The 24,918-nt window shown below is 46.5% G+C and overlaps 1 protein-coding gene across 3 annotated transcripts in view; it reads left to right on the top strand.

Annotated features, from left to right (window-relative positions):
• Positions 1-24,673, top strand: part of NRP2 (neuropilin 2) — a 116,799-nt gene extending 92,126 nt beyond the window's left edge. Inside the window, exons 16-17 of one of the 3 annotated variants that reach the window (XM_047870832.1) lie at positions 18,718-18,765; positions 21,373-24,673. In XM_047870832.1, coding sequence (XP_047726788.1) covers positions 18,718-18,765; positions 21,373-21,677 — 353 coding nt within the window. In that variant the 3' untranslated portion in view covers positions 21,678-24,673. Of the gene's footprint in view, positions 1-2,771; positions 6,374-18,714; positions 18,766-21,372 lie in introns of those variants that run through there. The other 2 variants (XM_047870831.1, XM_047870833.1) reach the window with 2 other exon arrangements.
• The last annotated feature ends 245 nt before the right edge of the window (positions 24,674-24,918 follow it).

Genomic DNA, 24,918 nt, shown 5'->3' with positions numbered 1-24,918 from the left:
CACTGTCCATAAGATGGCTTTTGTCACGAAAATTTTCTTCATGTTGATAACTTGGGGGAGGGGAGCATTGGTAGGAAAGGGGAAGGGGTCTCATACCTCAAGTGGAGTGTGTCTTCCAAAGCGGAACAGAACTCTGAGACCAGGGCTCTCGCTGTGACTCTGAACGTGTAACCCGTGTATTGCGATCTCCCCTTCTTGTGGGCCCTGACATCCTCCCCGCCGTGGCCCAATGTTGTCTCTATCACAAGAAACACTTTAGAAGTAGCACTGAGGCCCAGCCCTAGCACTCTGAGCCCTGGAGCGGGGGGGGGGGGGGGGGGGGGGAGGGGTTACTTAATGTTGAAAACCAGCATTTTGACTGAAGGAAAGCAAGCCTTTGAACTGAAACTATGTGGTTTGGAGGGAATGTGAGCAGTTGTGACCATTTTTGGCTTGACAAAAATTTGTGCTGCTCCCTTTGTGGTGTATGATCAGGTGCTTCAGGTGGGGAGTGAATCCCTGTGGATGTATCACCTTCCTTTCTTCTCATTAGAGGAGGGCTCTCGCTGTGGCACCAAATCGAAATCAGAAGCAAACCCAAGGATGCCCTTTGGGAAGAGGGGGTTGGCACTGGGGAACTTCAGCCCGTCCCCATGCACTTTGTTGTTTCTCGTGCATTCTTCTGAGCCCACATGAAAATCCAACGGCAGGGTGGTTGCCAGGCAGCAGATACTCTTAGTGACCTGAATAATGAGTTGCCACCAGTTCACTGTGACTCAAAAGCTGGCCATTTTCAAGGAGCTGTTTTCAGCGCCTTGCTTTCTCTTTCCGTTTCTACGCGTAATTTTCAATATGGTCACAAAGATTGACAGAGAGAGAGAGAGGGAAAGGGAGGGGAGGCAGAAGGGGGAGAGGGAGATAAAGAGCTTTCTCAGCTACAGAAATGAAATTATTAAAAGACAGAAGTGATTTGGGAATAAAGGAAAATAGAGGAGGTGATAACGAAGGAGACGAGATAGAACGGGGACGGTGGGGCTCTGGACGTGGCTGCCAGTGTATATGCTGTGTGACACATCCTTGTCAAAGCTCTTCCGATACTGCACCCTCCTGGTGGCCCGAGAGGCACCAACAAACCCTGCACTTTAGCAGAAGGGGATCCCTAAAACTAGAGGAACCAGTGATTAAAGGCTGGGCAGGTGGACAGGCTCTAGAAGGTAGTTCCAGCAAAATGCTCTCATTTTGCTTCCACTTCTGAGACACATCAGAAGGTCTGACCCACCCCCCAGCTACTCCCCCAAATCAAAGAGAGGCGTTGTGGTGTTCAGGCTGAGGAGTTGGCCAACACTGACCCACAGATAGGAGGCTTCCCCTCAGAAGCCCTTCAGTCAAGAGCATTTGTGGAGCGCTTTCTTTGTCCATCCCCTGAGGGAGACATCAACAGGAGAGGGACTTCTTCCACTTGAGGGTCTCCAAGCCTCATGGGGGGGGGGGGGGGCGAGGGGGGCATGAAAATCTAAATGCACCCTGGCTGCATCTTGAGTAGAGATACACCCACAGTGTGGGACCAAGGATGGATGAAGAAGGCAGCGGCCCCTCCCAGCCGTGCGTCCCCCTGGGGGATCCCAGGGACAGAGAGGATGGGTCCTTCTGGCCACCACCACTTGATGGAAGCAGCTAGGGATGGAAGCTTTCATAGGTTAAGCATACATCATTTTTCAGAAGTAAAGATCATGTCTGGTTTTGGCAAGCTCCAAAGCTCCTAGTCCCATTCTGGGCCAGATTCTCATCTGATGTAAATCTTCGGGAGAATCAAGTTGTAGCACTGTTTTGCATCAAGTGGGACTCTGGCCAGTCTTTCCCCAGAGTTTCCCTGGGCTTAAATCTGCTATATCGTCTCCATGGCAACCAGAGGCTGGCCAGCGAATGTGGTTGCCTTCGAAATCCTCTGCTAGCTTCTCTTTCCCTCCTCTGTCTTTTCTGAGATTAAGAATGATCTCCCTCCCTTGGCTCTCACTTACTCACTCTCTCTCTCTTAACATACCCATATCATGTGTGCCCACATTTTTTTTTTCTGTTGCAACGTCTTTCCAATCAGCTTTCAAAATCCTCCATCCAATTAAAAAAAAAAAAAATGAAGATGCGTTAGTCATGGCTTGACAGTGATAACTGGCCTGTTTAGACAAGACCAGGCTGATTTCGATGGGCATGGAAGCCTTGGCAAGCCAAAGTGGAATTCACCTTTAAGTCTAGCCAGCCTAATTAATACATTTGTTTACGAATGCTGGCCAACCAGACCGAATACTCTATTTCCACCCCTTCCGAGAATCAGCCTGCCGGAATCCCGGAAGTCGTTCCAGCATCATTTACTTGCTTGTGCGCATCCGTGGGTGTCCGTACGCGTGTGAATTATGACGCTTCTGTCTACGGTAGGGTAACTGCGGTTTAACAGAAAGAAGGAAAGAGCCTTGTAATCATACAGCTCTTGGTTGAATCCCATATTTACCATCACTTGGCCTCTCTGAGCCTCTGTTTAGACCTCCATCTGTGAAATGGGTCCGACAGTGCCTATCTCATCAGGTTGCGAGTAGGAAATGATGTCAGTCGTTTAACAGTGCTTGTCACGAGCGAAGTACTCAGTACCGTCTTATTCCCCTGCCCCTTCCCTATCCGCTCCAAAGCATGTATGTGTTTTCCTTTTTCTTTTTTTTTTTTTTTTTTTTTTTTTTTAATTAATTTTTGGAGTAGTCTGCATGCTCTCAGCCTAGCAACACTCTTCTGTGTCTCTCCACCAGGGGGCACCCTCCTACCAGGGACCGAGCCCACAGTGGACACGGTGCCCGTGCAGCCCATCCCAGCCTACTGGTATTACGTAATGGCCGCCGGGGGCGCCGTGCTGGTGCTCGTCTCCGTCGCGCTGGCCCTGGTGCTCCACTACCACCGGTTCCGCTATGCGGCCAAGAAGACCGATCACTCCATCACCTACAAAACCTCCCACTACACCAACGGGGCCCCTCTGGCGGTGGAGCCCACCCTAACCATTAAACTAGAGCAAGACCGCGGCTCGCACTGCTGAGGGCCGAAGCCAAGGACGGCACCCAAAACAAACGAGAAAGACTACCAACACGTTGCCTCGATTTTGCACTTTTTTCTCCTCGCCTAGTCTCTGTGTGGACTCTCAAGACATCTCTGTCTGTCTCTCCTCTCTCTCTCTCTCTCTCTCTCTCTCTCTCTCTCTGGGGGCCCAAACCCTGTGTGCTTTTATTCATCCTGACCATTGTCCTTGGGTTCTCTCTCTCTTGGTTTGTTTTTATCCTTTGTTGATTCCAAACCAACCACCCCCACCTCTAATGCTGCATCTTGGAATATGAGAAGAGATACGCCCCTCAGCACTTCACAACTGAAGGCTCAGCTGGTTTTCTTTCAGAGACTGGTTCCCTGTTTCTTCCCCTTGCCTTATCCCATACCTCCTCCCGGTGGGCAGTGTGCCAGGAGACCGGAGAGGAAACCTGGATCTGTGTGTTTGTACATAGTATATACATGTGCGTGTGAATCGCTCTGTGTCGGGTGTGTGTGTATGTGTGTGTGTGTGTGGACGTGAGAGAGAGACTGGTTCATTGTGGGGGTGGGGGGTAGTGTGTGTGTGTGGGTGTGTTCAGAGAGGACCCCCTTTAACCCTTGTGTTACTTCTCCGGGGGTACATTCTCCAAAAAAAAATAATATGCTGTACTAGTTTTGTTTACTTGGAGAAGAGATTGAAGCTTTTTGTTGCCTTATCTAGCTCTGGCTGGGTTTCTGTTGGCTACCACTGTCCTCTCCAGGTACCTAAAAAAACTCGAGGCCGCATGAAATGAAATGTGGCCCCTCCCATCCCTATCCCATTCCCGATCCACCTGACCCAAGAGGAAAGTTCCCCCAGCGCACTCAGACATGACACCTTGTCATGTCTCCTGGAGTCTTGGAAGTAGCAAGATGGCAGCCATTGGGTGCGTGCAGAATCATCTCTACTTCCAGCCCTGGAGCAAATCTGTCTCGTGTTGCCTTATGAAAGGAAAGCTCATAATGAATGTGTGGCTTTTATCAGTTAAGTCCAATCTTGGAATACGTCATAAAGAATAACAAGTCTGAGACTAGCTTAGGAAAAGCAGTAGCCTGTTTAAGGTGGGAGCGAGAGGTGGAGGAGAGAAGGGAGGAGCAGGGAGGACTGAATGTGGTCTTTTCAAAGTCTCCTCACTTGGGGGGTTTACTGTGCCCGACTTGGGATGGAGTTGAGTAAGAAGCTTAAAAATTGTAATCTTTGGTATTCTATTGGTCATTGTAATAGCATTTGTAAAATATGGGGGGAAAGGGATCGTTTGCTTTCCTTTCGTGGTGTTAATGTGTGCCTGAATCTATAGCCACTAAAACATAAGACTGTTCACCTGACTTATTTAAATATTCTGAGGATATTCAGAAGTAACCATATTTTTTAAATGTCAACTGCCAACCCTTAAAATGCTACCCCTTAAAGCATTCGTAGCATCTGGCAAATACACCTTCTTAGGCTGGCCTGGCATTTCCAGATGTTGCTGCATCAGGAGAGGGTATAATGAAGATAAATCTGTTGCTGCCCGTGTGTCCTCTCTAAGCAACGCAGGGAGAGGGATGTTAGAGATAAATTGCCTAATGATATTGTACAAAGGATAGATTCAATAATGAAGTCAATTTCATTGATAGAAAATGCGTATTTTAACGAGACGCTCAGTGACTTGGGGCTCAGCCTTGGGGGTGTTGATTTCTCCGCTTCCTGCTAGGAATCCACCAGGGAAGTGTGAGATTCTCTCCAAAGATGGTTGCCTGGGCTGAAAGCCTCCAGGTACCTTCTGAGAACAAAATATTAATTTTTTTTTTTTTGGCTGCTTGGGAGAGAGAGACTTTTAGCATTCTTTCAGAATATATTCGCAGGTCCCTCCAACACACGCTCACTTTCGCATCTGGTTTGTTTCATCCTTCTGAAAGAAAGGTGCTCTCCCACTCTTATTCTATTTCAAAGAGCTACTCTGGCTCAACCACAGAAGCTCTGCCAAGAAAAGAAAAGATGAAAGGCTAGAGCATGAGCTACCTTGAGATTTCAAGTGTCCTACCCCAGCTGAAGATGGAAAACAAAGCTGCGAGAGGGAGGCGGGGCACAAGCCCAACATACCGTGTGATGAATTCCATGCCAGTCACTACGGGCTTTTTATCTCAGGTGTCCACATCCAGCTGTGCATTTGGGGCCAGGCATTCCCTCGAAATGATTGACATCCCCATAGGCACCCCGTGGAGGTATGGTGTCAGGAAATTACACCTGGAAAATCCAGCCAGTGTATCAACTGTCTGAGTTACTTACTATCTACCCTTGAGGATTTCCCTTCTTTACAAGAAGATGACAACAACTTTGTGCATTTGCTGTGTCTTTATCTGGTGCCCCATGTGGCATCATCTTTATGTACATGCCATAGTTGAGAATATGAGACTGCTCAAATCTTTGTGAATCCCATGATGAACTTCAGCTGGGGATGTCACACTTTCTCCTTCTCTCTCTTTCTCTCTCTCTCTCTCTTCCTCTGGCCCAGCAACTTTCATAGTATTATCTAGGTACTATGCTAAAAGGGCAGCTGTTCTATAAAATCATGCTTTGCAGCTTTAGAAAGCAAAATTCTGTATTTCATGGAGGGAGGGAAGGATCACTCTCTTCTAAGAAAAATAGACTGGACAGGTGAATGCATGCATGCATGTGTTTAGAGTTGCTTCTCAGAAGACAAAAAGCTGATAGCAACTACTAAAATATAAATGAATGAATGAATGAATGAAGAATTGAAGGTCTAGCTCGGGCTGGTAAAGTTTTTGCCTTAGTAGAGGTTTCATATTAACAGCTCCAGGAGGGCAACCCTTATCTCTGGGGTTTAAAAAAAAAAAAATCCCATCCTTGATATTATTCTAACAATTGCTCTCCCCTAATTGCTGGTGAAGGCAGAAAAAAGAAAAAAAAATTATAGCATTGCCATTGACAAAACAGGACCCTGAAAATAAAGTGAAATTGTCTTTTCCCTCACCCCACAGTTTTGGGATTAAAGCCAGAATAGGATAGGAAATCCAGTAATATTTCTGACGTTGATACCCCATCTTTAAAAAGATCTTGTCTTTAAACTAAAAATAGCAGGCAAGCAAACACCTAAATAATCGATAATTACCAAAGAAAAACAACAAAACAAGAAAACTTAAAGATTTTTACTTCCTATTCTTATCCCTCTTCCTATAACTGTGACATCTCTTGCATTGCTCAGTTGCCTGTGTGTCTAAATAACTTGTGGACATTGGAAACTATTTGAAAATGTATTGTGTGGAATGTAATAAAATGATGATATTTTTATACAAACATCTGGGTTTTTTTTTTCCTGTTTGCCTATGAGAACAAAGTTGAAATGTAGTCTTTGAACAAATTGATGTTTTCCAAAGTTTGACCACTGCCTTCTGAGCTAAGGGCACTGCTGTGGGAGGTACGTGGGTTTTCTCCTTGAGGCTGGATGCCAGTTTTTTCTTCTTTTATTTTTATTACTGCTTGTTAGGAGTTTTATCCAATTTGTGCAGCTGAGCCAACTTTTATGATTGGTGTGGGATTTTGCAAAAGTTGCTAAGTGCTAAATTGCTCAGTGTGATTCCACAAAATTTCTCTTGATGGCAAATCCCTGGAGATTGGACTCTGCCTTTCATGGGGCCCCAGGGGGAATGGGACCAGTGGAGTTGAATCATGTACTTGGCTCTACAGAGACAGATAGCTTCCTTTGGAGAAGAAGCGGCGACATGATGCCCCTTGCCTACCAAATCATTTCTTCCATGGGGACATTGATCTCTTTAGGAGCACTTTCCCAGACAAAATGGGAACTTATGGCGTGTTCAAGGCTCCAAAATATTCCAGACTTCATTTTGGAGCAAGTAATGAAGATAATTATACGATGACTATGTACCTGGAACTGTCCAGCTAGAGCAGTCTATAAAAGGAATGTTCCATAAAAACTTTGAGAGAGGCTTGGGGAAACTTACCCTAAAAGCCAGATCTTGTGGACACATATTTTTCTTTGGTTCTCCCGTTTGGGTCATTAGTGATTAGTTATATCAAATACATAAAATATTTCTATCAGTGGGGGATTGGCAGGGAAACGTAGGCAGTACAACGTGGCAGTGAAATGGTGGTCAAGAAGAAGTTGGGGAAGGATTTTCCACCACCCCCTATTCCTGGGGTGTATTAAGAGCATTCCATCAGCCCCGGAGACTTCCTCAGGGGTCCAAGAACCATCCTTAAAGGTTCTAAGAAAAGGGACTGTCCAGAGAGCCTATTTCCACCAGAGTCCTACTTTTCCCCTCTAAACCCAGATCCAGGAAGGAATACTTTTTACATCCGTAAAACCTGTCTAAGGGGTGCTAAAAGGAAATAGGAGTTTGGTTTTCAGATCCTACAGGAAACTCTGTTAGTACAGATGGCTCAGTATAGATGTCACTGTCTGCCCTATGCCAGAGAATAGAGTAGAATGTCCATGATGAGAGCATTGTTTGTGCCTCTAATGACAAGTATAATTATCCATTTTGTGTAAATGATCTTTGGCTTTCCTTAAAGCCATTTGTTCCCATTAGTAAAGGATAAAATGAAAGCCTCTCCAAAGTATTTATTTCAGGCAAATACCCAGGCTCAGTCAACACTTCCCTGAGCTGGCCTGGGGCCAAATCTGCCAGACTAAATTAAACCAGCCATCACTTATGCTTCATTAGCGTTCCTGTTTTTAGAGCCATGGTTGAGAATTTCATCGTTGCTCTTCCTGCTTTGGTTCTAGTCCCAGGGCTAATTCTAGAAGCATTCTCTCTTCCCCAAAAGGGCAACGACTGTTAGGACTCTAATCTTAGGCGTCAAGTGCAGCACTGTTATCAGTGTGGTATTTCAGAACGAGCCCAAGCATAAATGTTACAGACATTGTGTTTCCATGGATCATAAATACCAGATGTCAAGGCCCCGTGTGTCTTCCTTGGCTCCCACCTGGCCCTTTATGATGGCTTAAATGTGTGTTCTTGCTGTTGAAGCAAGACAGCACCCTCCCAGTCCAGATAACCCAAGCCCAGCCGATCTGCTGCGGCACGGCGTCTGCGTCCATCGCCCCTCTTCACTGACTTTGCAGTTGTTTTGCACAAACATTGTGGCCTTTCTGTAATCTTTGGTGAAAAGAGCTTCATTTTTAAGTTGTGGTTTGTCCATGGTGTGGGCTACACATCTGAGCCAAGGTGTAGGTGCGGCTTGCTTTCGCTCTTTAATTGTGCACATCACTGGGGCTCTGCCAGCTGTCCTTTGCCTTTCGTCCCCTTCGGTGATGGCCCAAAGAAAACACAAAACAAATCCAACCGGAGAAAAAGGAGGGGAGAGAGGAACACCAGCTGATGGTCTTAGAGTCAGCAAAGAATCGCCTTGTGTAAATAAATTAAAATCTAAGAATAGTGTGCGACTTAATTAAGCCTGACATAGATCAGGTGCACTGGAGTATGTCTAGAGGTTAGATATAATCAGGAACCTACACCCTCAAAAGGCGTCAGGCCACATGCCTCAGCCAGAATACACTTGCAGTAACCGTGTGGAGGAGTCCGTTTGGCCCCAGACCTAAGCGCAGTAGAGATACAAGATGTGAAGAATGGCCAAGGAACAAAACCCCTTTTAGCATACTGTGGCTCAATGGAGAATCTAGGTGCTTGCGGTCAGCCAGCAGAAACCATTCCTCCTTCCCCCCCACAGCCCAGTGGGCAGGAGACCCACAATCAGTCTACTCTAATTGTCCTTAGGCTTTGCCGTCACCGACCTCCAAGAGCCCAAAAAGACTAAATGCCCACAGGCACTGCACCAAGAAATAGGAAAGGCTGTTTGAAAAATCAGCAACTGACATTCTAGCATCACCCTGGGGGCGGAAGGGGGCAAACGTCTTGTTCTGGAGGCTTAGGACCAGAGTGGTCAGTGATCCTGAAAGAGGTTGTTGGGGGAAATTTTAGGATAATAACTGGCTGGATGTTTCTCTCGCTTTTTTTTTTTTTTAAACTTACAAGTTATACACAACGACATCCTGGAAATGTGTACGTAATACGGAAGAAGCAGAAGTCCATTTCGTTGCTAACCAGTCCCCCTCTCTTCCCCAAAGAGAGTAATCACGAGAAACAGCTTGAGGTATATGTTTCCAGGCCTTGTTTTAGACCTTTACAAACCTCTATGTCTGTGTCCGGTTATGTGGTCTGTTTGGTTGGGATTCGGTTTTGTTTGCATAAATGGTATCACAACATTTGCTCCGTTGTCGGACAACTTTCTCCTTTTCGTTTCACAAAATCTTGACAAGACGTCAGTACCCACTGCCAGATTACCCCATCGTGTTTAGCTCTTGCATGGCATTCCATATTGTACCCTAGTTTATTAACTGCTCCCCTACTGGTGGGCATTCCGGTTGCGTTTGATTCCGCTTTTTTTTTCTGTTATAAACAATACTGCAATGAACATCTTTGAGGCTGCATCTTTGCGCACATGTTTCTCTGCGATAGGACGAGTCGGCCAAATGGTGTGCCTCGCTTCATTTTACCAGATGCTTCAAGTGGCTGAGGTTAACCTTTTGCAGCGAACCTGTCCCCATTTGAGAGAGTCACAAACTAGCGGACGTCCTGGATTCTATCCCCTCCCGCATCGCCACAGGCCACGTAATCCCTGGGGCTCTCTCTCTCTCCTGGAGTGGGTGGAGCGCTTGTAAGAGAAGACTTTATATAGTTTTAGCTGAAGGGAATTTTAATCGCAGGGCCTTTTTTTTTTTTTAACTGTCAATTTGTGGCGAATGTGGCCTGACTGTAAGTGGCAGCTCACCAGAGCTGTGGCAGCTGTGGTACAGGGGTTAATTCCATCCCTGGGTTCTGTAGGCAGAGCCCTGTTCTCCATGATTAATGAGTTCCACTTGGTTTCCTCAAAGAATGACTGCACTGTGCCTTGCTGTTATTTATTTATGTTTCCTACTAAAAAATTCATGTAAAAAACATCCTTTAAGGTCAGTGCACAGTATTGTGCTGCAGACTAAAATATTCCGGCAGCCGCGAGTAGGGCCCACGTGTCGACGGAAAGTCTCCAATCCTTGGGGCCTTAGGACCAAAGCGCCTGCCGCGGTCCCCAGGACAGCAGGCTTTCCGGGCCAAAAGGTGGCGTCGGGCTTTCTTCCGAGGAGGTCCAGGCCTGCTGGGACCCAAGGAAAGTGACCAGGAGGCGAGGTTGTTTTCTAGTGGGAGGTGTGTGTGCGTAGGCAAAGCTGCCGGCCCCAAGTGGCGAGCGGAAGAGAAGCCAAGGGGCCTGTTGGGTCAAAACACCTTTTCCTCCAAGAGCGCTCCCCTGACTTCTACTGTGCACTAAGACAAAGGGATCTTGGTAATGGGAGTTGGACTCCGAGCATAATGGACAGTGTCTACCGCCATTTGTGGGCTTTGTGGGCTTTTTTCTCCGCCCTGCCAAAAACCCAGGACTTCTGCCTCTTGGGCATGGGGTTCAGGTGGATAATTGGGGGGAAGTTCAGGAAAGAAAGCAGCATGAGCATGACATATGGATGAGCTCGAATATGTCACTGCAAACACACCCACACGCGCGCACGCACGCGCACGCACACGCCTTGTTTTGTCTTCTGTGTGTAATCGTGCAAAATTGAACTCTTTAGAGATCATGAACTAACGTACCCCTAAGCGAGGGCGCTGATCCAGAACCGGCGTGGTAGCATACCAAGTCTTGGCTTTCGGCAGTAGAGCGTTCGTCGTCGGGCGGCAGGACTCATTAACACGGGGCCTCGACTAGAGTTCTCTGACTTGCCAGAGAGCAGCCGGCTCCAGTAATGATGGCAGTGCAGAGAAAGCTTTGAGCTGGAGGAGGCCTTGACCGAAGTCCTGTTCTCAGCCAGCCTGCTAGTTACTGAGGCTGCCTTTTAGCACAGGCCGTTAAAGAACCATTTCGTCCCTTTGTGTTTCCTTACCGCCACCGAGGGGCTGGGAGAAGGAGGCCCGCGTGGACTTCCCCGTCGCTTCTCCTGGGCAGTTCCCAACAGTTGGCACTGAGGCGGGAAGATGGGCCTTAGGACCGAGGCGGAGGCCGACATGGATGGTAAAAGCAGCCACCCGGAGCACCTCATTAGCCTCGGCCAACTGCAGACCGAGGGTGTAAGCTCAATAATGGCGTTCATAGGAAGTCCAGACCCACGACGCCGTCCTCTGTCTCGCTCTGCAATTCGCCACGGGGACTCCATCCCCTCCTCTTTCCCCAAGGAGGACCTGTCTCCACCCCTCTGCCTTTGTGCCAGATATCATTCGTCTTCAACTTCCAGCCTCCCCTTTCTGCACCAACCCCCTCTCCTAGTGGCCCCTTCTCCTCTCCTCTGTCATTCTCATACTTGCTCCCCACCCCCACCCCTTCATCAAACTCTTTCCCAGAGAAGTTGGGGGGGGCGGATTCCCTCAAACGAAAGCTCGATTGGTTACTTTCCTCCAAGCAGTTGTGTTCTTACTAGAGACCAAATTATTCTCTTATGTTATAATTACAGTCCTGGGATAAGAGCAAGCTTCTGGGGAAAATCACCTCTTGAGTGGGTAGAGACAGGTTCCTTTTTGGAACCCCGAACCTCTTACCACAGTGTTGTTCATTCTTGTGTTCTGAAGTAGAGCCCACCTTTTAAGTAGAGCAAGCTTACTTGGTGAGATACATAGGGCATTTTTTCAGGGCCTTACAGAATATGAGGGGAGGCTTTGACAAGACATCTCTTTTTCACAGTGGAAGCGAATGTGGTTTTGTTTCTTTGACGCCATTCTTTCACTCACCCAAGAGGTAGGAAACTACTCCACCTGAGTGGTGTTCCCATCATGCACACTTCTTGAGTATCAGGATTGGAGGAGAGAAGAAATGTCAAAGCCCACTGGGCGAGCTCTCTGAAATGTGAACATGTGAGAATTTCCCTGAAATTTTAGGGTTTTCGCACCTTCATACTCTGAGAAGGTAGCCAACAAAAGAAGAATTTCTTTTTGTTCACGTATCTATTTCTTGTTGTTGACGTATCTACTGATACTTATGAAGAAAATCTCTGATTTTTCAAAGACCTAGGGTGGAGGAGAGATTCCAGAATGTTCCTCCATCATCATTGCTGGGTGTTTCCAACCTGCACAGTTCTGAATCCCATCTTTATAGCTAAATATTTCTCTGGCTGCGTTTTTCTTATTTTCACATCATCGTTGGGGCTCAGTGGAGCCATTCTGGCCTCAGCTGCTCATCCACCTCCACACTTGAAAATATTATTAGGTCATTTCACAGCTTTCTCATTTGCAGTTGGTATTTCCAACACTTTTTAGTGTTTCCATCTAGTTATTCAACTAAAAATAATAGAAAATAATGGCTAAATTCAAGTTCAGACTCCAGACCTCAAAGTTCAGACTCTCAAACCTGTGCTTTCCAGCTCGAAACCATTTGAAAACTCCAAAAAATATTTTTTTCCATGACTTTGCATATATTTGGCTATAAGCCCAAGAGATAAAAACCCATGATAAAGGATCTTCTGGTGGTGTTTCTCAACTCAAGCCAAACCCAGCAAGGGATAAATGGCTCTCAAGTACCCTGACTCTCTAATGGAGGAGCTTGGCATAGCTTTCATCAACATCTGAACTTTTGGCTCCTGTAGCAACTGGGGATGAACAAACTGAATTAGGGAAATTAAGGTGGTGGGGTGGGGCGGGGGGGGGGGCCTTCAGCCAAAACTAAATGTTAAACTGAATTAAACACTGCAAAAGGCCAAGAAATATCTCCTAGTCCTTCGTTATTTCTCATTTATTTCAGTCTCAGGGTTACATCTCCTGCTGGGATCAAAACGAAATGGCTGAGAGAATTTTCTAAAGACTACTCCCATCTGAACAGTCCGGTGATTTAGCTGGCTCAGGGGTTTCAAGAACTTGGAATCAAATTCAGCAAGGGTTCTAAGTAGCCAAGAGCTTATCCCACATAAATCACAGCCCCAAACTAGGTGTCGAAAATGTGGCTTACTCGCCTTAGCACTGATTTGTTCAATGACTTACTGCATTTTTCTACCCTCCTTCTTCAATTTCATTCTCTTTAAAATAGAAGCGGTGACACCTGTGCCTGTGAAAATGAATGATTTCAATGATTTTCTGGGTGTAAGAGACTCTTCAATCCTTGCTTTGAAGGCTGGTTGCACTTTGGTGGGTTAAGTGGCCATGTTAAGGTTGGTTTTATCAGCCTGGCTTCTGTTAAGGTGGAAGTTTAAAACTCGGGGCACAATTTACCCGCTACTTTTTCAATTGCCAGTTCGCAGGGCTGATTTCTAAGGCAAACAAACCAGTATTGGAAACATGGGATCTCACAGCTTCCCTTTACCTGTCTGTTTCGTGGTCTTCCCTTTCCACACACACCTTAAGGTGGCTGACTTCAGGGAGCAACAACCTAGGAGAAGACAGACCTGGGGTGAAGACTGGGGTGATGAGCAGAGTGGGGTTCTTTTCTATGGGAGTCACCTTGTCTACCTCAACCAGCAGCCTCTTGAGAGTGCCCTCATCAGAAGGGCCCTCAGATCTTTCTCATTTTCTTCCCGTAAGACATAGAAGACTAGAGCAGGGAAGAACACGAGTGGTTACTTTCAGAGGAGCAAACTGAGACTCAGAGGGTCAATGACTCGCCCAGGCTCTCATACCCGCGGTGGATAGTGGAGCTCAGATGAGAAGTAGGCAACCTGTTCCCAGTGCAGTGCTCCTCCAAATCCCATGCTCCTTTCCTTCAGACAGTGAGCAGAGCTGACACTACACGGTTCCTAGAGGGTCTCTGCTACACCCTCTGGCTCACAAATCTGTCATCAGCTTCAACCAGGCTTCTTACTCCACTGCTCGGAGTTCACGCGGAAGGGACTCTTCAAAGAAAACCAGTGTATTTTGGTGTCCTGAGATGATCTCCATGCAAATGGCCCAGGAATGGACTGTCCTCACTGATTTATCTGAAAGTAGCCAGTGGTTTGGGGCAGGCTTTTCACTTCCCAGCAGTCTTGTGAAGCTCCTTTTGTGATGCAGAAAGTAAACAGAACAACACCCGCGCTGATACACTCGCGGTAGACCACAGCATAGCAGTAGTGGTGAAAGGGAAGGTCAAAATTTTTCTAAGAGTAATTACAGAAAAGCAGTTTAACACCAAAGGATCTTAATTTAAGAGGGAAAAAAATGGAAGAAAATGAAGGAGAGAGGAAGATAGATAAAGTGGGGGAGGGGGGGGTGCGCACGCACAGGCAGGTGCGTGTAAAGTGGGGAAGGAGAGAATGGGAAGCCAAGACTGGGAGAGAGCATTCCTCTTTGAGACGTAAATCATGCTCGGTGGGGAATCCCCCAGCTGCACGTTGAGTGTCTGGGGGTGCTTCTCCTGCATCACATGTGTGGTCTGACACCACCAGGCAGTGTTCCAGACCCCCCAGGGGAAAACATAGCTCCTTAGAGTAGGTTTGGTTTATGACTGGGTATGGCCGTTAACCTTTTGTGCCATAGTGTTGCAATTTACTGACAAAGGCACTTGAAAATACGTGACTCTTCTAGGGTGGAAGGAGTTCTGGAGCAGTGAGTGTTTTAACAACTAGCCCCTCTGGGCCTCTTGCCCTGAAAAATCAGGACTATAGGAGATGGACTAAGACCTTGAATCACTCTCCACTGTGTACCTCACCCACCTCTTGACGGCGCTAAGGGAAGGGACTCCTGGGGAAATGGGACTTTGCAGCCTGAGGCTTTGATGACAATATGAAAATGACCAGGTTTTGTTGAATTAGGTTGTTTGTTTTTTAAGTAGTGGTGAGTCTGCTCACTTGATTACTTAAACTCTAGTAAACTCCGTTCCAGTCCTTCATGAGTTTGCTTCCTCCTTTCACTGTGCTGGTTCACAGCAGCTGGTGGAGGAGAGGCGCAGAAACCTGACTCTCATGTAGGGAAATCCAGGTGGAAGATATGTGGCCAGGCATGGCCATCTCTTTGAATTCCTTGATGGAGCAGGCAAAAGCGAATTCAAGCCAAAAACCAAGGGATCAGTATATGAGTAAAAAGGCTCAGGTGCCACGTTTGAAGCCATTCCTGTCCATCAAACGGATAAAGGAGCTCGAACTCACCAACAGCCACAGTGCAGCAGCCTCTCTTCTGAAGCAACCTCCTCCCCACTCGAATGCTTTCCTTCTTGGCAGTGGCCTGGCTTCATGTGCCCAATCCTTACCCTGGATGCCAGCAGCACTTAGAGTCCCGTCTACAAGCCCCCACGTTCTTTTATACTGTTTTGTCATGGACAAGTCTTTGCTTCCCGACCATGCTGAGGGGCCTTGACTGTAGACACCTGGTCCCATCCATCTTCATTTTTCCAAAAACCCAGTGTGGCTCCTGGGCACTTTGTAAACCTCTTTCATAAGTAAGGATCGGTTGACTGGTTGGGTAATGAAGACTACCCTTGGAAGAAGAAGGCAAATCAGCCTTCCCCCTCTGAGTCGCGCCTATCACGGAAAACATGAGCTTCAAATTTCAGGCCGTATTTTCCCATTCATGAGAAGTCCTCCTGAGTTCCCATCAAAGTGTCTGGAGAGCGATGCAGGCAAAGAGCCAGAGAGCGTATATCCAGTCAACTAGGATCCGAGACAAGGCAGGCCCGTTTTTACTGTTAGAATAAGGTAGTAATTATACGCTGATAGATGCAGTGTCCTGCCTATACCCAGAGAACTTGGAGGCAGACCTGGGTGGAGGTGAGAGGTCACCTCTGGCCCTCACGCAGTACTGAAGAGTCCGAATTCAGGCTTTGGAGTCAAACTGGCTGAGACTGAGTCCATACAGGGCCCCAGAGGAAATAAGATCATGTGAGCACAGAGGGTGAAAGTGGAAGTCCTGTGGGTGGTAAGATCCTTTCCAGATCTGTGTGATCCTAGAGGTGTGGCCCATTCCACTCGCCCTTGTCCGTCCATTAGGCATAGACACACCCACTCACTAAACCAGGGTCCTGGAAGGTCTTCTCCAAGTTTGTCCTCGTGACACAAAAAGAGAAATTCAATTCGGTTCAGGGTCCCTGGTCCCTACATGCTTGTGCTATCTTTTGCTATCAGGGAGGTGCTACCTCTACTCTGTGCCTCGAGCTCATCATTCCTCCCCCTCCCCGCCCTTGCCTTGTCTTGCCAGAACTACAGGCACCTGGTGGGAGAGTCTTACTCCTTCCTACCAGCATCCTGAGGAGACAAGGTGGGGTTTACCTCTTGGGCTTAACAGAAAAGGACGGCGGCCCATGAAGAGCAATGGGGCTTTTAAGAAAGAAAGCTCTTAATCACAGATACCAAGAATATTAACAAGGGGACTAGAGAAAATTGCTCTCAAAGCAAATTGCTTTTTTGTACAAATGTTCCCTTTATTTGGGTTTTCCCTCGTGTGCCATTCTTTCTTTAATGCTTGATGAACAGATGCGCTTTTGAAAAATGTTGATTAACTTATCCTTTTGTTGACCCTTCCCACTCACCCAAACTCCTGGGAGCAGTGATGAGACAAAAAGCCAAGTCAAGCCTCTAAAGTGTTCTTCTTCACCTTAGGTAGCCTTTGATTCACCAGGTGCAGAAATCTCGGCCCATCTAAGCGATCAATTACATAGAACCTTAGAAAGGGACCGATTCTTGGGAGGTCATCTCATCCAGTCCTCCACCTCCAGAGGCAAGAGGCTGTGATCTCCTGGGGCAAAATGTGCTCATACTCACTACCATCCTTTTACCCCTTTTCCTTTAAGATCAATGCCACAGCCGCTCCTTTCCAGCCACGGTCAATAGTGTCCTAAGAGTTCTTCCCTGAGGGTGTGAGATGGAGCAAAATGGCATTCTAGCCTCCAAGAATCTGTCACATCCTTGGCAGAGACCAAATCCCTAAAAGCAAGAACAGGATTTGGCCCAAAAGTCACTGGCAAGAGCCCCACAGTTTTTGTACGAGGCTGATTCGCATATTCTTATCCAATGTTCTGCATCTCTTAACCGTGAAGGTGTTAAGACATATGAGCATCCCATCAAAACGATTGGTGGATGGAAATGTGATGCTTTTCTTCCATGTTTGTTTGTTTGTTTGTTTGTTTTTTCACAAGGTTAAAAAAAAATCTCCAGATTGACTTTCACAGGCTCAGTTTGATCCCTATGACAGATACCTCCTGCCTCTTGTTGATTCATATTCACATCTTCATTCCAAGGAAACAGCCTGCATTGTAGGGTCCTGGAGAATAATGCAGGGGATGGGCATTGAGGTGGGGAAGCTGTTGTGACCTGCAGGTGCCAGTTGCTGTGCTATAAACATGCCAGAAACAGGCTGGATTTATGGCAAATTAGTGCCACATGGCATTGATCCTTTCAAGTGGGGTCCTGGCAAGTTGTTTTGTTGCATCCCTTACTAACAACCAGGGGGATCAAAATGTGCTTTAGCACTCTGGCCAGGATGAGGAAGACTTCTGTCTAACATGACTAAAATCACTGCTTCCAGGAAAAGACTGAATTTCAAGTGTGGTGGCGATAGATCAATCCTCAGTTCATGTCATGGTCAAGTAGATCTTCCCTGAGATGTGCTGATGAGGGAAAGTTCAGGCCAGTGTGAAGTTCTTCTCTTCCTCTTGTTTGATAGTATTAGCTGCTTGGGATTTGGTTTTGACTTAAGCCTGAATTTTGGGGTATTGGTTTATAGTGCTGACCTCAAGGTTGTGCACCTGACTTGGGGTTCAATATAACTCCTAACGTGTCCATACACTTGCTAACGCCATCTTGAGCTGACAGCCAGGGCAGGCATAATTAACCTGTGAGAAACAAAGAAATGATAAATCACCACATATTTGATTCTCTTTGTTGATGTTTTGCCATTTTAGACCAGTAATTTTCATTGGCTCTGATTTCTGTAAGATGGACAGCATAGTGAATAGAGAGACTGTCTTTCCCACATCCCCCCCCAAATTATCATAAAAAAAGAAAAGGATAGACAGTGATAATACTGGAGAAAATCCACGATAAATTAATTTAGCTCTTTTCAAGCCTGGGCTAGTCAGATTAGATGCCCACGTTTGACCTATTCTAAGGCATAAAGAAAACCAGTGGAAAAGTAAACTGAGAAGGAAAGACAAGAGATATTGGCACAGATACGTGGAGCTGGACAGGCCTTATGACATTCTTTCCAGTCCTACTTCTACATGAGAACATGTAATGATGAAATGTGACTTTGTTGAATTACCATACGTTTATTTGAAAGCCAGAGGAGAAAGACCCTTATAGGATATGTCTACTTACATGCATGCATGTGAGGAGGGTCCATTACACTAAATAAACATCACAGTTGTAGCAACTGATGATAGGCATGCCATCCAAGTTGCCTTGGATAAATGCAGACCTATAATGGCAATGAACTACAGTCATTACCACAACACAAGTGAGGAGTTATTTGGAGCTAAAGACCTTCTTTGTTTCTGTTCTTCTGGTTGCTGTTGGCAATAAAGACAAATCATTTGAAGGGGAAAGAATCCAGTAATGTACATACTAAATGATCTAGAAGCAGATGTGATTCTTTAGCTGCCCACTGTACTGGGGAGTCACTCTCAGAAAGGCTGCATCTCTGCCTGTTAGCCATGGCAGTAGAACTTGTTATAACTTGATTTGTTTGTTTTCTTTTTCATTATAGTAGACATTCCAGAAATACACGGAAGAGAGGGCTATGAAGATGAAATTGATGGTGAGTATTGCTATGATTTAGCAGATCATCATGAAATTCAGGTTTGGTTATAAAGATGTCAACAAAAATAATGCCTGGGGTATGAGAAGGCCAAAATTTAGAACTACCAATCAGAAATAGAAGGGAAAAGAATCCAGAGAGCAGTGAAGAAACCATCAATTGCTTTGTCAAGGTCAAATTTAGAAATTTGGAAAGTTTATTGAGTTCCTTCTGCCTAATCTGAAACAGGTCCCCTACTTCAGGCAACTTTCGACATTGATGGACTTCAAATCTGGATAAACCCTTTAGAAGTAAAAGCAAGGCTCTTCTAAATGTGTTGCTGCTTGAACCCATTGACCTCTTCCCAAAAAGGACCTGAGTAAATGAGTATAAATGTGAATATTCTCCTAGGCTTTCTGTGGTTTCCTGTTCCCTGGCTTGGGTGGGAGCCTTTCTCACACTATCCAAGACTCCAAGTTGGGGCCCATTGCCAGATTTAGGTTTCTTCTCTACAATGCCCATCTTGTATTTAGTCCAAGTTCTATTCTCCCACTTCAAATACACATACTTCAAGAGGATAAAGCAAGAGCCCTGACTGGAGGGCCGCCGAACAAACACGTAGATATAATTTCTCCCCTCGACTCAGAGCAGCACATGTCTGTCTGGGCTTCTCTGAGTGCCGGAGTTGATCTGCAAGAGAGATCACCACAGTTCCTCTCAAAGAACAACTTTAGACCAAGATTGATGCATTTAAGAAGAGCTGTTTATAGAACAGCTGCTTTTAACCCGACCTTAATCAAACACTTCAAGTGTAGTTATAGAAACAGAGTGACTAACCCAAACAGCACCTTGTTAACTCAATGCAGACTCTCCCTGCGAAACCCCGTCTAACGCTCCTTTTATGGGCAAAGCTGTGGAACTGGCCTAAAAGGAGAGGCCACAGTAGGTGTAGCAGCAAGAGGCACTATGATGGGTACAGAGAGCAGGGGATAAGGATAGAGAAAGCTGGATTCCTATTCCTGGTTTAACTGCTTGCTAAGTCTGGAACCTCAAGTGAGTTATCTGGTCACCTAATTTCTTAAAAACCTGAGTTTCTTCATCTTTCTTTTTTCTTTTTCTTTTTCTTTCTTTCTTTCTTTTTTTTTTTTTTTTTTTTTTTGAGAATGGGAGGTGGGGAGGAGAGGCAGAGAGAGAGAGAGAGAGAGAGAGAGAGAGAGAGAATCCCAAGCAGGCGCTGCCTGTCAGCATGGAGCTGGTCACGGGGCTCGATTTCATGAATTGTGAGATCATGACCTGAGCTGAGATCAAGAGTCGGACACTTAACCAACTGAGCCACCTAGGTGCCCCTGAGTTTCTTCACCTGTTAAAAAATTATAATAGTACCCTGTCTTCTTCGTGGAATTATTAGGAAATCTTACAAAATGAGCTGTGGATGTGGTCATGCCTTGGCCACACTATGGAAATAATAAGTGTATTAGTCTTCTAGGGCTGCTGTAACAAAGTACCACAAACTGGGGGTCTTAAACAACAGAAATTTATTTTCTCACCTTTCTGGAGGCTAGTAGTCCAAGATCAAGGGGTCAGCAGGGCCGGTTCCTTCTGAGGACCATGAGGGAAGGAAGGATCTGTTCCAGGCCTTTCTCACTGGCTTGTGGATGGTCATCTCCATGTTTTCAAGGCAATGTCCCACCTGTGTCTGCCTCCAAATTTCCCCCTTTTATAAGGACACTATCCGTATTAGATTAGGGCCCACCCTAAAGACCTCATTTAAAGTTGATTATTTCTATAAAGACCTTATCTCCAGGGGTGTCTCAGTGGCTCAGTCGGTTAAGCGTCCAACTCTTGATCTCAGCTCAGGTCTTGGTCTCGGGGCCATGAGTTTAAGCCCTGCGTTGGGCTCCACGCGGGATGTAAAGCCTACTTTAAAAAAATTCAAGGCCCTTATCTACAAATAAAGTCACATTCGGAGGTACTAGGGGTTAGAACTTCAACATATGAACATATGGGGGACATAATTCAACTCGTAACAGTAAGGTAAGGTGTATGTCAAGTGAGTGTGGTGGCTTGAAAAAAGTCTGCTGCTCAGATGGCCAGCAATACTAAATTGGGAAACTTGTCGTGTGAAAATAGTCTCAGCCTGTCTATCCTTTGGTTGAACTTGAAGCAAGTGGACGTGGGGGGTGAGGAGGCAAAGAAAGAAGCGTGCCCAGATCACGGGACCACCCCAGTGTCCCAAAGGCACCCTGAAGCTTTTATCAAAATCTGAGCTTACCTAGTTGGAGTCAAATTATTTAAATATCAAATACTTAGTGCTAGCTATGTGCTGGACACCAAGCACTTTACAATTATTAATCCTCCTAGCAACCCAGTAAAGGCAGCCTTAACAGTATCCCTGTTTTATAGATGGGAAGACACAGGCAGAGAGGTTAAGCAACTTGCCCAAAGTCACACAGCAAAGACCTGGTGAGGCTGGGCTTTGACGCCAGCCAGTGCACTTCCAGGGTCCCCCTGCTTGTCCTTGTGCCCTGAAGAACCTCTACACCGGGCTGGGGCGGGGGGGGGGTGGGTGTCAGTCACTTCACCTCGAAAGAAGCAGTGCCCACAATTCTCATATGCTTTGTGTCACAGATGAGTATGAGGTGGACTGGAGCAACTCTTCTTCCCCGACCTCAGGGTCTGGTGCCCCTTCGGCCGACAAAGAAAAGAGCTGGCTCTACACATTGGATCCCATCCTCATCACCATTATCGCCATGAGCTCCCTGGGCGTCCTCCTGGGGGCCACGTGTGCGGGGCTCCTGCTCTACTGCACCTGCTCCTACTCAGGGCTGAGCTCCCGCAGCTGCACCACGCTGGAGAACTACAACTTTGAGCTCTACGACGGCCTCAAGCACAAGGTCAAGATGAACCACCAGAAGTGCTGCTCCGAGGCATGACGGATTGCACCCAAATCACATCTGACGCTTCATTCCAGCAAGAGGGGCTAGTGAAGATTACGTTTTTTTTTTCCCTTTGGAAACTGAATGCCATAATCTCGATCAAACCGATCCAGAATACCGCGGGTGTGGACAGAACAGACGAGTAGAGGGAGGCAGGGCGATGCAGCTGCGAAGGGGGTTACAACCCACCTAGAAGCGCGGTGGCTGAGTCGTTGCTGGGACTAAGACGGGAGCTCATCTCTTTGGGGGTCACAGTTCTATTTCGTTTGTGAGTTTGTTGTTATTATTATATTTTATTTCTTTGGTCTGTGAGCAACTCAAAGAGGCAGAAGAGGAGAATGACTTTTCCAGGATAGAAGCAGAGTGGCGGTCATGGTACTCTGCTTCCTCTTTCTAATCAACACTTGAAGAGCAAAAAGTCTTTTCAGAGTTTTCATCTTTAGGAAAAAAAAAAAGAGCTAAAAAAAAAAAAAAGCCGTCCAACTTATCCTGTCCTCTGACCGTTTTACGACTTTACGGGATTTGCTGTGTAGGTTCATGCCAGCCAACCCTACAAGCTGCCGTTTCCAGTCCTAGCATTTAAGTAGGATGTTGTTGCCTTTAACTTTTTTTATCCAGGGGAAAATTGCCATTTTAGGGTCAGCATGAATAGCTCTTTCTTATATGCGATTTAAAACAAACCAGAAAGGAAACTTCACACGTCAGAAATCCACAGAAGCACCTCCATGTTAGAAGCGGACAAGCCTTAACGTGCTTTGCGACTAGGAGCCATTCATTACATCTAGACCTAGAATTTGTGGCGGTGAGGCTACTTCGTGGGGCCTCTGGTGGTGGTTTTACTTTTTCTTTACCCTCCTCCTTGCTCTTCTAAAACATACACACACACGCACACACACCCACACGCACGTGTGCCCATTTGTCGGGCGTCTCGTCCCCAAGGCATAGCATTGTTTGATACTCTCAGAGATGGGGTGGCAAATACAGGCTGTTAGTATGTTTTTCCCCCAGTGAAATGTAACTGGAGACCACTGGACGGAAAGGAGAACAGTGGAGAGGGAAAAGGAAATCCAACCTCCGTGATCATGTCATAGCCAAGGCGAAGCAGACTGTACAGAGACGTTTTGATGAATCAGTCTCTCCTATAGGCTAGTAAACATTGACTATTCCTCGGGGTTTACAGCATTTCAGGAGAGGCAGGTAGGATGTACGCGAGCTGATTTGAGCCAGAAGTATGCAAGGACTGTGGACCAAAACACTAACAACACTGCTTCAACCCCGGAGAGACCTATGTTCTTAGGTCTCTCTTAGGTCACACACACACACACACACACACACACTTTATGTATTTTTTATTAAGTGCCTTGAAACAATGAAGAAAACTGTATTTTCCCTCTATGTAGAAATCAGTGAGTATCCTGTAAGTAAGGCATCCCTTCTTCCCTAACCCCTGTGGCCCCACTGCCAGCTCCCCCAACTCACCGCTGATCCTACTAATGGATTGAGCCCTGCTTCCCGAGGCGCAGTCATAGCCCTCGATGACTCTCAGCTACTCTAGAAGGGGAGGCATCAGAAAAACCGTGTGAAGGATAAGACTGTCCGCGTCAAGATCCAAATCTTGATTTTGTAGTAATGCCTAAAGATTGCCTGTGTGCTGGAAATACCTTTGAAACCCCACCAGTATGCCCAGCCCATTGCTTATCAGTGGTAAACTGTCAGACCATTCTTGCTGCTATGGTCACCCACAAGTTCATTTGTCTCCTACCCAGGTGAAAGGGAAAGGGTGAATGGGACTGGCTGGTTCCCTTACATGTTAACTTACGGAAATATTAGTTCAAATGGTAATGTCACAGTGTTTTGTATGCAGAGAGGGAGAGTCCAAACCGACAGCTATTTATTCATATATGTGTGTCTTTGCGAGCCTTTCAGTTCTCTGTATCTACTGTGTATGTGAATGGTCACGTGGGACTCAGTGATGTTGTTGTGACTTTGACCTAGGGCCCGAGTGTCACCGCTGATCTTGCACTCGTTGGCACAGTGGTAGTTAGAGGTGAAAAGTAAAGCTGTCAAGCCCAAGGGCTTAGCTTTAGGACCCCCCCCCCCCCCGAGCTGGGCATGCAGCAGAAGCAAGTTTTTCATTAGCCCACCTCTTCGCCTTCCCACGTAGCTCAGTGTTCAGGAAGCTAGCGAGTCCTAGGGATTTCCAGAAGTTGCCTGCAGAAGAAGAGAAGTTCAAAAGCCTACCCTGGGGGTCCTGGCCCGCTCATGCTCAGCGGGCCATTGTACAGTTCCCCAAAGACCAGCCCTGTCTTCGGCCTGCAGTTCGCCTCTAAGTTACCCACAACCCAACCTGCATCCCTCTCCCAGTCCTCGAACCATACTCACCATTGGCTGGTTTGAGGCCCTGGGTGGGCCCTGCTAAAGGAAAGCTGGCCATCCGGGGCTGCATGTAGATACCTCACTGACACCGGAGGCTGGGCTGTCCTAAGACAGAAAGACAGTGGGGCCTGATTCTAACTCGGCCAGGGGGCACCCTGGTGCATTTGTTTTCTCTATCTGCAGGTAGGCTAGCTGACCCGTCTCCTTGAATCGTTCCCTTTGGGAAACCCAACTCACAGTATTGATCTCCTTTTTTGCCTTGTACTGAATGACACATTACCTCCACGCTCTCCCGGACTAGGCAGTCAACAGGGCCACAGGGTTGCTTTCTCTCTTGGGCGGGGATGGGGAGTTGACAGGGTTGAGGGTCCGAGGAATGAGCATGAATACAAGAACCCAAGGGGAAAGGTTAAGCTGTCACACAGAAGATTAACTTTTCCAGAGTTTGCAGCTAAAGGTATTCGACCATTCGCTGGCTGAGCCAGATCATGGGAACTTGAGAGCTTTTACTGTGATTCTTCAATGTAAAAAATAAACGACAAGGTCAAACTGTGTTTATATGATTTGTATAAAGCCTTTTTAAGATTGCTATTTAAATAAACATTATACCAGAGATATTTTTCTGCGTATTTTTTATCGGAGACAAAGAGACTTGGATTGAGCATGACCAAAGCATCCCAGTTTGCCCAAGGCTTCCCCTGGTGTTAGTACTGAAAATCTTATGTCCCTGGAAACCTCTCAATCCCAGCCAAACCAGGATGGTTGGTCATTCTCCTAGGACAATGTTTCTAAACACTTCTTATGGAGTTAGTAGGTCGATTGGCTGGCTTTTTATAAAGTGAAAGATGGGGATGGGGAATGG

The sequence above is a fragment of the Prionailurus viverrinus genome, chromosome C1 (assembly GCF_022837055.1).
Source record: "Prionailurus viverrinus isolate Anna chromosome C1, UM_Priviv_1.0, whole genome shotgun sequence".
NCBI classification, from domain to species: Eukaryota; Metazoa; Chordata; class Mammalia; order Carnivora; family Felidae; genus Prionailurus; species Prionailurus viverrinus.
Note: the sequence above shows the minus strand (reverse complement) of the source record. Positions and strands in the feature narration are given on the sequence as shown.